This window comes from Lutjanus erythropterus, chromosome 9 (genome assembly GCF_056507025.1).
Source record: "Lutjanus erythropterus isolate fLutEry1 chromosome 9, fLutEry1.hap2, whole genome shotgun sequence".
NCBI lineage: Eukaryota > Metazoa > Chordata > Actinopteri > Lutjaniformes > Lutjanidae > Lutjanus > Lutjanus erythropterus.
In genome coordinates, this window is record NC_139325.1 from 11352045 (window position 1) to 11365466 (window position 13422).

The 13422-nt window shown below is 39.6% G+C and overlaps 1 protein-coding gene across 2 annotated transcripts; it reads left to right on the plus strand.

The window, feature by feature from the left end:
• The first annotated feature begins 3928 nt into the window (after positions 1 to 3928).
• slc52a3-2b (solute carrier family 52 member 3-2b) lies at positions 3929 to 12733 on the plus strand. Of its 2 annotated transcripts, none has more exons than XM_084726156.1 (4): positions 3929 to 4110; positions 9049 to 10142; positions 10654 to 10777; positions 11956 to 12733. In XM_084726156.1, exons 2-4 carry the CDS (start codon positions 9106 to 9108, stop codon positions 12166 to 12168), a joined length of 1374 nt encoding a protein of 457 aa, XP_084582282.1. In that variant the 5' UTR covers positions 3929 to 4110; positions 9049 to 9105; the 3' UTR covers positions 12169 to 12733. The 2 variants fall into 2 exon arrangements, with proteins under 2 accessions (XP_084582282.1, XP_084582281.1); XM_084726155.1 differs by lacking the exon at positions 3929 to 4110 and adding an exon at positions 6798 to 7072.
• The last annotated feature ends 689 nt before the right edge of the window (positions 12734 to 13422 follow it).

The window sequence follows — 13422 nt, forward strand, 5'->3', positions numbered from 1 at the left end:
AGGGTGAATTTGTTAGCAAAGAGTTGCTAATTTATTCATTCAGCAGTTATTATCATTCATTTGGAGTCATTCACTCTCTTTTAACTCTGTTTTTGGTCCCCAACAAAAAGTAAGTGTCTCTTTAGTTACCTAATACTCCACCCTGTTCATCAGTTCAGTCAGTAACTGTAGGCAGGTGGTGTACAGTGGGGTTTTAGAGGTTTTTCACTAGAAACAGCTGCCTGCTGTGATGCTATCTGAGCAGTGAAAGTCAACCAAGTTTACAGCTAAACAAAGAGCTTAAGTAAATTTACTGTCGGTTATCACAAGTGATCCCTTTCACATTGCTCATTGTTTTCACATTAACATGATATTGTATTTACAATTTAATTATAATTGCTCCAAAGTTGGTTTGATGAAGTTGTTGGGAAGCAGTTGTCTATTTACACGTAATGCAAATTTGGAGCAGCACTGGAACCATGTTTCTGGCCGTCTGATGTTTATAAATCCAGTACTGACTCTCCTTATATCTCTGTTTTTGGTTTCCACCATTTTCTCAGTACTGGGCGTGTAGCATGCAGTAAGGTTTATCTGAGCTTTTCCATAGAAAGCACCTGCCTGCTGCAGCTGGAACATGATGATACAAGAGCAGTGAGACTAAAACAGTACCGTTGCACTTGCAAAAACAAAACAATGAAAAAATGAAAGATTGCCATTCTGACCTAATTGCACTTTCTCACAACTGCAAAATACTGACCTCAAAAAAAAAACTCATGCTGTGAACCAAATGCTCAGAGCTCTTAACCTATTTATCAAATCATTCACACTACTGGCAAAACTCTAAACACATCCTCACTCGCTAAGACACGTTTTGCACTGTGATGCACACCTGTTGCAAAATGGTAAATGTGGGCAGTAGATGCTGAACACAACTACAACACACCTGTCATCAATTACATGCAGTGACTCAAAAAAGTTCGCGCTTGCTTCCAATTATGTGAATTACAGTTTTTCACTTGAAATGCAGTCACTGAAATGGGAATCCCTCAGTCAAGCATTCAATATTGCAATGTAGAATGTAGAAAAATTTGTTTTGTATGTTGCAAAACATTGTGTGTAGTGTTTCGTATGGAGTGTGAGGCTGAGAATGTACTTAAAATTGTGTGTGTGAGTGTCAGGTCTCACTAACTGTGCATTATTTTTCATTTTAGTGCATAAGCAATTGTAAAAAATGAAACTAAAAACTGTACAGTGATACAACTTTTCAATACTTTTTATTAAGATAAAGGTATTAAAATAAGACAATATGTTGCATGTTACATTCTGTTAATGAGGATCTATATATTAAGCTGAAAGAATGGACAACCTTCAAAACAACAACAACACAATAAGAATAAAGGTCAAGTGTACTTGCAAACACCCCTGAACGAGTACACAGACAGTAAAGACAAGATAAAATGATAATACTAATGACTCATGGGGAGAAAATAATAAGATTTCCCCCTTATTTTTTTAAGTGTAAGTGCATTGTTCCAGTTGTGTCGTTCAGTATTTCTTTGAACAAATTAAATGCTGGGGTCTTTGCTGGTTCCAGCTGAATAAAATGCACTTCTTTGTTGTATATGATATTATGGCGATCATCTTTGCAGACATTGGGTCCAGTGTCCTGCTCAGTTCTGTATCAAAGAGGTATCGTACTGGAGAAATATCAGATGGAATCTGCAAGACCTGAACAGTGAGATTGTGCGCCTCTTTCCAAAAATGTTTTAGTGTTCTACATTCCCATGAAACATGAATGACTGACCCTGTACATGTTTTATTTTAATAACATTGAGAGGATGAGTTAGGATATATCTTCCTCAAGTGTAGTGGGGTAAAATACATCCTGTGCATAAATTTATAACTCTGTTCCATGATTTTGTTACAAGACAGTGAAGCTAAGAGACTCTAAGTGTACATAGTTTTGTGTTTGTTATCTTATTTAATCATAAATTCTCAGTGTCAGAAATTCCATCCGTGGGTCCGCAGCTCAAGTTGCCCTCCTGTTGATGTCTAACAAGTGAAACATGAGGTACCAAAAACACAGACATATTTGTTTAAACACACAGCCCAGCAGTTTTGAGAAAGTAAGCAGAGTATTGTACTTCTACACAAACATCCACCATGAGTCCAGGTCAGAGGAGGTCAGAGGAGTGTCCTGGGGTTTCATCAGATCAGCACTGTCCTGAGGCTGGACATAACTGTCTTCTGTTCATCATCATCTCACCCTGGGGCACACTGTATTCTATCCATGCTTCAGAATCAGGCTGAGCTGCACCCTGCACATCAATAAGCCAGATTAGCTTCAGCACTGTTTGGCAAAGATTTTCCAAGTTTGCTAAACTGTGCTTGAGGTTATGAACAACATTCTTCCAGGGATCATATTTCCTCATACCATAAAGGTGATCACTTAGAATAACTTTAGAATGATTTTCAATGACCCTCCCTTTAAATGCACAGTATGCAGGGTCTTGCAATCAAAACAATAATATATAACTTTGATGACGTAATGAAGTAGCGTGGGATCATGGGAGTTGCCGATGACAAACTTACATGACTTGAATAGAAATCATGTCAAATTTTATTCATGTTACATTTAGCCATGTTAGCCTATGTTTCCCTGGAAGTTATTGCAACTAACGGGGGTTCAGTTGACCGAATGAAACGCACTGTTACCTTGAATAAATTACAGATCTGGGGTTTAGCATGGTTGGAAACATTTGGGATAATGGAAGCACACAAATCAAGGCAATATATAAAATAGGTCTAGTAATTTTTTAAATATTTTAATGTGGAAATGACCTATTATGCTTTTAAAGGTATGGTTAATAGTAGTAGTTTTCCATTCAACAAATTGTCCCACACTCAGCACAGAAAAAGGATGTGATATCAGAGTTACAATATGGGAAATAACTGGTACACATGCAATCTCCCCCTAGTGGTAAGTGGAGGAATTTCAGAAATATTTTTTTCAAAGTTAAGTAATTTAAAACACATATCAAAATTTCAATGAAATACATTAAGAAATATTTAAATTGCAATTTAAAAATGAGTTTTGAGAACTTGGTTTAAGATGGTAGGCCTGTATGAATGTACTTTAATGTTGGTCATAATGATGGTACTTTGAAACTCGATATTTTTTAAGGTGCTACCCAGTGTAAACTTTTTAGAAACACTGACTTGAAACATTACAAAGGCTAATTTGCAAACAACAAAACAGAATGAATCGCTTTCTTGCATGAATTAATTGGGTTGAACAGAAATACTTTTGGGACAGCAAAGAACAAATACATAATTGACATTTGGCAGCAAAAAAACAATCCACTGTGTAAATTTGTTAGTTATGTAACAGTCGCCTTAATCCCATGTCCAGGACAACTCAAATCAATTTTATTGACTGTATCAAAAGTAATTTGAGTCACTGTCACAAGCCTAAAAAGAATTATTATTCAGGAAGGGAACATGTAGTACCAGTCAGTGCAGAGGTGGGTGCAAGGTCACTCGAATGAAATACCATGAAGTTAGTGCTCAACAGGAGTCATTCATTTGGGCTGGAATTTGTTCGGAACAAAGCCAGACCGACCCCAACCAAACACCCACGCAGACAGCACAGAAAGCTGTCCAAAGTCATCTTCTGGTTGGCTAAGCTGCCCGCACCCACCCTGCAAAAATGGGGAGACCCTTCGCTCTCATAGTAGACACATCAGATTCTTTTCATACTTAACTGCCAACATTTTGAAGCTCATTTTCCTCCATCTTCATCCATCCTCTATCCTTTTCTTTCCTCCCTCTGTCCTCATTCCCTCCCTCCACCTAACAACCCACCCACCCCTGCTGCTGCTGCTGAGGACTTTGATTCCCAAACCGGACCCCTGGCTCAGCCCTCTGCTGTCACATGACACAGACTCAAAGATCCAGAGTTGTGAAGTACAAAGCGCTCAACTCAATGTGCATGCGCTCTCTCCAGTCAGAAACATCACAAGGCCGCAGTGGTGTTACGCATCTGAACGCAGCAACCCTCAACCCACTTTCTGCTGCACTTGTGTAACCTCGCGACCAGAACTGCCTCTGCACTGCCATTCCCACAAGCAGGTAGGTGGTATCTTGTCTAATTTAGAATGATGAATAGAGGTAATTTATCATGCTGAAAGGAGTTCATACAGTTTATAGTGTTTTGTGTGAAGTTGTGTAATCTTATAATGAGGAAATCTAAAATGGTCTAGCTTAGAGGTTTGATAACAGAAAATATGAAAAAAACTTTTTTAACAACCAAAGTTTGATCTGGCAGTTTTTCCACTGGACTGTTTTTGCTTAGTAACTGTCTTCATTTACTGTATATTCAACATTTGAGAATATAAAAAGACCAAATTTGACTCTATGAAGCACTTTGATATACTTTTAGATTGGTTTTCATTTATTTAAAATTGTGTAACTGCAATATAAGATCACAACAATATCAACATCTATGCAATTTAATGTACAGTGTTCTATAGCAGTTTGCTGTATAACACAGGTCCTCCAACATTCCCAAGCAGCTCTCAATCCTATTTGTAGCTGGCAACCTTGAAAAAATGTACTGCTTTGTCTGTCAGTATTATCACTGATTCGTGTGAACTTGCAGAAGGGCATTCTGGTTTAGTTTTTGAGTATGTTTTTTTTGCTCACTTCTCCAGTCATGTCTGTTGAACAAAATTATTCTAAACATAAAAAATTTGATGCGATGATGGTGTGAGATGAACATTTAAAGGGGCCCTAAAGTTCTTACAATTCAGCCAGAGGCATGAATGTGTACACCAACTTTCATAGCAATTCCTCCAAAAGTTGTCAAGACTTTTTGCTCAAAACCAAATTTCATCAGCTCATGGAGACATCAGAAATCAAGCCAGGGGATCACCAAAGGCTGCAGATTCATCCTCTGGGGATGAAGAATGTCTGTACCAGATTTTATGGAAACCATCTAGTTTTTGAGATGTTTCAGTCTGAATCAACTGACTACCAGCATTGGCATCCTTAGTGCTAGCATGGTTAAAAAACATGTCGACATTGTGCTCTGTGTCAGCCATACTGATCAGCACTACAGTGATGACTGCAGGTTTAGTAAGAAGGGTGAGATCAGCTGGTAGAGCTCTGTGGTGGTGGGTTGTGAGTCCTCCTCCAGGCCCAAGGTCTCATGCAACTTTTTTATAATGGATCTAGTTAATGAAAGTATCCTGGCTTACTTAAGGATGCAGGACAGAGGAAACCCAGTTTTTCATGCCCGAACAGCCATTTCACTGAGTTACTGGGAGGGTCTATTAAAGGAGCTGCTTGTAGGATGCAATAAGAAGCCCTGCAGAACTTTTTGAAAAACCCCTCCATCACCACTTCCTTTGCGTTGAGGAGGTTAGGGCCGGAAACCTCTTGCCTCTGTTCTATCAAGCACATAGGGTACTTCTGTGCAACACTGATGGTTTTAGTATTTGTACTATCCTTTAAATTTACAATTATGTTTTAGGGCCCCTTCATACTTTTGTTTGGCTAAACATTTGGACTTTACAGTTTGATGTAAACAAAAATTTATGAGCTTGCCACGGTCCCGTAACCTGACATGCCAGATGTAAATACAACAACAAACTGCAGTCTGAAGTTGTGACAAGAAATGACAAGAATCATCTACTGACACGCTAACTAAATAGCATGTCAGTAGATGATTCTTGTCATTTTTGTAAAGAAAGCATGCACATAAAAGACACTTTTCAGGTTATCGCCTTCATGGATGCTTCTTGATATCACCACACCTAAAACCTGTCAGCAGTCCCTCCTAGGATGCTGATTGACTGCACCACTTTTGGTGATTTGAGGCCTGGCAAGATGGATTCTTGCGTGATCTTATGATCTCCCGAATCCAACTGCCTCACAAGCTAAACAGCCCGGACCAACCAGCCGAACCTTGGTTCAACCCGAAAGAGGTAGTCCTGGTCCAGATCAAAATGTGTTTTTGGATGATTCAGACTTTCCGACCAATTATAGGAATAGGGTAAGTGTCAGGACCAGAAAACAAAATAAAATGAGGCAATGTAAAAAAAAAAAAAAGAAAACTTACCAGATCAAGTATATACAATGTAACATAAAAATTAACCTTTGTTCAGATTATTAGATGTGAAAAGGCCCTTAAACACTACCAAGACATTACAACCACATGCTCTACTTTATAGTAACTGTGTGTCAGATGTGACTGAGTAGAAATGAGGATTGTTGGCCTATTCAGCTGGCACACAAACACCATACTGTATGTTGTGAGGGTTTTTCTTTCAGTTCATTTCATTTTTAAATCTAAACTGCAGTGTCATGGGTGTGCTGTTGGAGTTCAACTTGACAGACTGGTATTTTCAGTTGAGTAACTGATCACACCATAGATTATTGTGCAGCTAGATTTGTAAACCAACATGCAAAGTACTGCTGGCACAATGAGCAGGAAAGACTCAGCAAGCCACGAGGAATAAACTAAAAACGATAGAGGAAGAGAGGTAAAAACCAAGGGGGTATTTCAGGCTGGGTATTTCTGACATTTAATACATAACTTGATTGGTTGTGAAACCAAAAACAGGGTCACACTTCTCTTTTACTCTACAGCCTGTGTGGTTAAAGGAGGGCAGGCTGCAAGGTTGTATTCTGGTTGGGGGAGGGAAAAGGAAAAGGAGGAGCTGTTCTCACTCGGTCCTCCCCCTTCACTGTGTATCCTCCTATTACTGAGCTCCCCGGTACACTGAGAGCACATGGCTGTCTGGTTTTGAAACCACCCTCCAATAGAAGGACGATCAAAGTGACATGGTGGTGCGAACCATGTGCGCCTGTGCAGTCCCTCCCTTCCATGTCAAGTGCAGCAGGGACACGGAAGCAGAATGTAAGCCTGTGGATATGTGTGTGCGTGTGTGGAGGAGAAAAGGGGGAGGGAAGGCATACACACACTTACGGCTGATGTAAGAGAAAACACTGTGGTCACAATGAAGTGACGGTTTTTGAAAGGGAAGAGGGAAAAGGAGAGCTGGCTCGTCCCGACTATGTTCTGATTGAGGTAAGATGATATATTCTGACACCTTGTAGAGGGTTTATGACGGAAGTATGGATTACAGGATTTCCTGGTTATCCCAGGACGTCAATCCTTTTGGAACTAGGATGATTGCACAGTTTCAGGTATTAGACTTAGAATCAGGAACAGGAAGTCCATTGAAACTTTGGAGTTCCAGGTAATTTTGACATTAAGCATTTCTTCATTTCAAGACACTCTTATAAAAAGATTTCAGAATAAAAATTTACTAATGTGTTGAAATGGTGTAAATGAAATGCTACCATTTGCTTGTGGTTTTAATTAGAGGAAGTCCTTCACAGTGACAGATATAATGTTTATTACAATCATTCCCCTTTAATGTATCTGTTTATGTCGGAGCCACATGGAGCTTTTTATGGGAGCAGTGTGTCAGTATGTGAGAGGTCAGGTATCCCGTGCCAAATGGCACATGAGTGAGGGATGGGATGAGAGGCAATGGAAAGGGGGGACAGGGAAGGTCAATCCGAGCCACATGGGGACATGGTTTTGCACTCAGTGACAAATATGTGACATTCAGATATACTGTGCTGACTTACTGAGACATACTTTTTTCTTTTGATGTTTTTCAAAACACATTTATTTTTAGCAATGACAGGATGATGGCAGACATTCCTGTCCCCCTAGTGCCATCATTATGTCAAATAATTTAAGTGGTAAAACTGTACAATATAGTACACAAGATGTGAGTACTAGGGCTTCCCCATACTAATAATTTTACTGTTGAAGTCAACAGTTGCCCTGTTGTAGCATGTTTATGATATAAATTTAATCATTCTAATATATATTTTTGGGGCAGCAAGTGAGCCACCTGTTAAATCCAAACAGCAAAAGTAGTGATCATTCTGAATGTGTTGCAAAAAATAGTAAAGCCACTGAACATTTAATTTTCAACACAGTAACAATTCATACAGTTCTTAGTGTTTAAAACATGGGAATAAATAGCTTCCAATTTCATAAAAAACAATAACTGCAGAATTATGAGCATTGTGGATGATGTGTACCTACAAATTAACTTGCTACAAACTGACTGCTCAAATTCCTTCATGCCTCGTGTCCCTGCCTGAACCCACTGTGTCTTCACTGTCCTTGGAGTCAGAGTCCTGTATATCACCTCGGTAACGTTATTGTCAGTCTTGGAGACTGTGTGCCAGTCTAACAAAAGTACAGCTAACTGAGCTAATTGGCTATTGATAGCTACAGCACAGTTCGCAGCAGTGCACAGGTGATTTCAGTGTTATAGGAGAAAAGGTCTGTGTTTAAGTTTAATCAAATATTAAGGGGGAGCCCTGTTACTCAGTAGTTACTAAGAAATGAGATAATGAATGTTGATGAGTAAATTATGAATAACTGGGTGGATCATGAGTCAGTGATCAGACTGGGAGATACTATATTAATAGATCATTAGGTAATTAGTTCAGAAATATCTAAATTGACATACTGGACACTTTCTTTGTGGGTTGCTCTTCACTATTCCTCAGTTTTCTCTTAGCAACCACTCACATTTTGTGTGCTAAATATCAATATGCTGAACTATAAGATGGTGAACATGGTAAACGTGTGCCTAAGTATAACTTTACAAAGATGCTGGCATGATGTAGACTCCAAGGTACAAAAAAAACCTAATCATCATTTCCCTTTCTGCTTATAATCTCTATTAAACAGTACATATATCTGTACTGAAATAATAGTAATGTCTTATTACATTCAGTTTGTATTGTAGTTTGTACAATCTGCTAGTTTGTTACTCAGTAACAACACACTAAATGGAAATGTTGTAACATGTCCATCATAGAGTTGGATGAACTAATTGGCTTTTGATATAAGAATACCAGACAAAAAGCAGTTTAGTTTAATTTAATTTTTTTATTTTCGACTGTGGTAATGATTCTTCAATTTTTCGCATTCTGCTGATAAAAATGTCCTGTGTTGTGTTTGTATTTCAGATTGTGTAGATCTACATTTCCTGGTTTACCTCATTCCATCATCATCATCACTCCATCATGTCGCTGCTGACTCACGTGCTCGCGTGCCTGTTCGGTATGGGCTCCTGGGTGGCAATCAACGGGATGTGGGTAGAGCTCCCCCTGGTGGTACCGGAGATCCCAGAGAGTTGGTATCTACCATCCTACCTCACAGTCCTCATCCAGATGGCCAACATAGGTCCTCTCTTCATCACTCTGATGCACCGCTTCCGCCCAGGGGTGCTCGATGAGCGGCCGGTCATCTACTGCATCGTAGGTTTGGGGATCGTTGCTACATTCCTGCTGGCTTTCTTCTGGAGGCACACGGTGACAATAGCGGGCTCTTTGCACAGTGTGCCCCTGCTGGTGTTGAGCTTCCTGCTCTCAGTGGTGGACTGCACCTCCTCTGTTACCTTTCTGCCGTTCATGATGCGGCTGCGTCCGCAGTACCTCACCACGTACTTCGCAGGCGAAGGCCTCAGTGGTCTGGTGCCTGCACTAGTGGCTTTGATTCAAGGTGTTGGTGTAGTCCAGTGTAAGAATGCCACTTTGGCTGGTGCAGCCAACCCAACAGCTGACAATGCCTCAATGGTAGACAGTGGAGCACTAGTAGCCACTTACCTGCCAGCAAAATTCTCTGCCCAGGTCTTCTTCATGTTCCTCAGCGCCATGATGGTTGTGTGCTTGGTAGCCTTCATCCTACTCAACTATCACCCAGCTGTGGCTCGGGAGAGGAAGAACCACCTGTACTTCAGTGTAAATCTGGCCCCTGGGAAGGGAGAGCAAGATCTGTCCCTGCACGCCCAGACACCAGAGCAGAAACCTATGATCAGCCCACTGGAAGCCGTTAGGAGGGAACCCAGGAGCTCTTTTGGGAGGGGGACATATAGCAGTTTTGAGGTGATGTTCATCTTTGTCGTACTTGCTTGGGTCAATGCTCTGACCAATGCAGTGCTCCCATCAGTCCAGTCTTACTCTTGTCTGCCTTATGGGAACAAGGCCTACCATCTAGCTGCCACCATGGCAGCTGTTGCTAACCCAGTGGCCTGCTTCATCGCCATGTTTATGCCCATCAGGTAAGAATGATTTATGGAACCACTACTTCAAATGATCATTGTGACGAAAGACTCAAAGATTTTTCCCTGCAAGAATTCTATGGGTTCAGTCAAAACTGATCTACTGGTCACTAGAGTTTGTAGAGCACATAGATAGAAAAAGTGGTTTTCAAAATGTTTTGGGTCCAAAGTGCACCAAAGGCACATCTGTATTCATATCTCTGCAAAAAAGGGCCTCCATTACCAATGGAGGCAGCAGTGTGTACAGAGTACATTATATAGTAAATGAATAATTCATTCATAACTTTCATAAATATATACAGTTGTCACACATCCCAAGACACATCTGGACTTGCCTCAAGGCGCACCACTGTGCCTCGGCACCATTTGCAAACCAGTTATCAGTATTGTATTAATTAAAACTATCATATTTGTGTATTTTATTTGTGTATTTTATGACGCAAAGTAGTTAGTAGTGTAGAGTAGTGTAAACAGAAAATGCTTGTTTACACATACTTATTTTTGTCTCCAGGTCTCTCATCTTCATGGGTTTCTTGACAGCAGTTGGAACTGGATTTGGAGCCTACATCATGGCCATGGCTGCTCTTAGTCCGTGTCCACTGCTGGTCCACAGTGCCTCTGGAACTGCAATCATAGTAAGATTCATTTTTTTTAAAGAACTGGGAATCAAGATGTTTTATTTATTTAGACTGTGAATTTTGAAGTCATGTTCTGTCTTGTAAAAGGCACTCATTCTGCACCTTACAAAAGAATGCAAGTACAACCCACGTGTCATAGTCACATGTATGTTTAGACTTTATATGATTTGGTTTTGTAATATGATTGACAGGTTTTAACATCAAGTCGTGTCAACTCAAATAACATATCAAGTCATGTTTGTGCTGTAGTTGTAAACGCTCATGTATTTTCCCAGACATGTTGACTCAAGTGTATATCAGCCGCACTCACCCCTTGTGTCTGCTGATAATGGGTGTTGTCAGCATAGTGACGCTTCAAGAAACATCATGCTGCCATGTATCTGGCATGAAAAAGGCTCAGACACTCTTTCATAATAAAGTTTTAGAGTGCAGAAAAAAACAGTTTTAGGAAAAATATCCCAATAGCAAGTGAGATATCGGGTATCAGGGTGACTTTTGGGAAAGGCTGATGGCTAATATTTATTTTTTGTTTTTTTTCTTTTTTATATATTTCCCTTATATTTGTATTCATATTCTCTGTTTCTCCATTGTTCATGTGTGTATTGTATGTGTCCTAATTGTATCACCAAAAGCAGCTTCATTGTTTTTTCTAAACAGAGTTATAAAGAAATTAATTTCATGCTACTGTAGAAAAAAAAGTAGCACCTACATCAAACTACCACACCAAGGCCTGTGAATTATTTTAAGTAACTGGGTCATGATTTCCGGAAAGAGATTTTGGTGTTAATTTTTTATGCTTTGACCACCACAAGCTGAGTGCCATCTATTTCTATTTCTCTATGGCCAGTATCTCCAAAACCTGCCAACTCACACCACTACAGACCCATATATTTTGGATTTTCAGGTGACCAGTGCCTTTAAAATTAATAACACAAAAAAACATTGGCCTGCTACCACACAGTTAAAACAAATGCACTAAAAATTTAGTTTAGCTATGATTGTTGTGTCAGTAATTATGACATGACAACTTCAGCCACACAACAGGAACTTATTTCTTAACTTGCAGAACTTCCACAAAAGAGGAGGAACTAACACGTAAACTGGTTCAGCTTGTTGTCTATTGTACCACTCTGTTCATGAATCACTGTAATGTATAATATTCACCTTTGTTGCAGGTGCTGACCTGGATCCTGTTTGTCCTGTCCCTGTCCTATGTGAAGGTCATCATTGGGGTGATTCTGAGGGATGAGGGCCACAGTGCCCTCGTGTGGTGTGGGGCAGTAGTGCAGTTGGGCTCCATGGTTGGTGCACTGTCCATGTTCCCGTTGGTCAGTGTCTACGGACTTTTCAAGACGGGTGATGCCTGCAACACCAAGTGTCCGATGTAGTAAACACATATGTTTAAGTCAAAGCACTGCTGTAAAAAAACTGAAATGTAATTTGCTCTTATTTTATTAGCACTGAACTCTTTGCAGTCAGAAGCTTTACATATTCCAATTTGTTTCAACAGAGCTGAGAGGTCAGAGATGTTTGCCTACTGATGTGTAATAGATTTGCTCCTCTGTCAGTCAGATGTTAGATTTATGTTTTATATAGTGTATTTATTGACTCATGAAGTGAACTCTACATAAAGACTACATATATAAAATAAAATGGTACCTGTCAGTGGGCTGGATTGCACAAGACATTTTTGTCTGTCCTTCTCAGTCCAGAGGTCAAAGCCAGATTACTTGAATTGTTAACATTATGTGAGAGTATAACTGATTGATGTTACTTTTATAAGAACATATGGTACTTTTGGCTTTAAAATGTGCCTTAATTTGAGACACTGAAAGATTTGTGCTTTTTTTTTTTTAGTGTACAATGTTTAACATTGTGAAGTACTTTGTTTGTGTTACCTGAGTGGAGAAACTGTTCTACAATACTAAATAAAACACTTTTACTGCTGCCTAAGTATGTTGCATTGTACTGCAAAGAAACAAAACAGCAATTCCCTTATACAAATCCAGCTGGGGCAGAAGGCTTTATGTCTAAGTGTTTTTTTTTTTTTTTGGTGTGACTTGCAGAGTTTTGGAGATATCAGTTTTCGAGGTGTTGGGCTTCTCTTCAATATGACCTGGTTACTCAAAATAATCCACAGTCCTTGTTGTAAGCAGTTTCATGTAGGAACTATTTTCTTTCTAGTGGAAAAGTAGACTCTGAAGGAGTTCTGTTAGATTCTACTGCAGACAGAAAGTAGTTTTTTGGTGCTTCGAGCACCAAAAGTCTCATTATAGTGGAACGAAGTCAGACGTTTGATATCTCCAAAACTCTAACTCACACCAAAAGAATCTAGATGGATAAACAGCACTACATATCAGGGGAAAAATATGTATTTTTGATTTTGAGGTGAACTGTCCCTTCAAATATCTTCTGTTGTGTGTTTTGGTTTAAGTGGTAGAATTTGTAAAGGGTACTTTTGAATCAGAGACCTAAGCAGCATTCCCCCACACTAAATTCTGTGCACAGAACTGGAAATGTTGCAGGGTACAGAACAGACACATAATGCAGGAAAAAAGGAAAAATAAGAGATGCAGAGAAAAAGATGAAAAAGAAATAGACAAAAAAAAAAACATTCAGTACACACACAGTCTGTCCAACCC

What these genes read in the sequence shown, in the direction of transcription:
- slc52a3-2b (XM_084726156.1), top strand. Translation starts at nt 9,106, where the DNA reads ATGTCGCTGCTGACTCACGTGCTCGCGTGCCTGTTCGGTATGGGCTCC. An exon ending in GCCATGTTTATGCCCATCAG is followed by an intron (nt 10,143 to 10,653) that starts GTAAGAATGATT and finishes TTTTGTCTCCAG; the next exon opens with GTCTCTCATCTTCATGGGTT. An exon ending in CCTCTGGAACTGCAATCATA is followed by an intron (nt 10,778 to 11,955) that starts GTAAGATTCATT and finishes CCTTTGTTGCAG; the next exon opens with GTGCTGACCTGGATCCTGTT.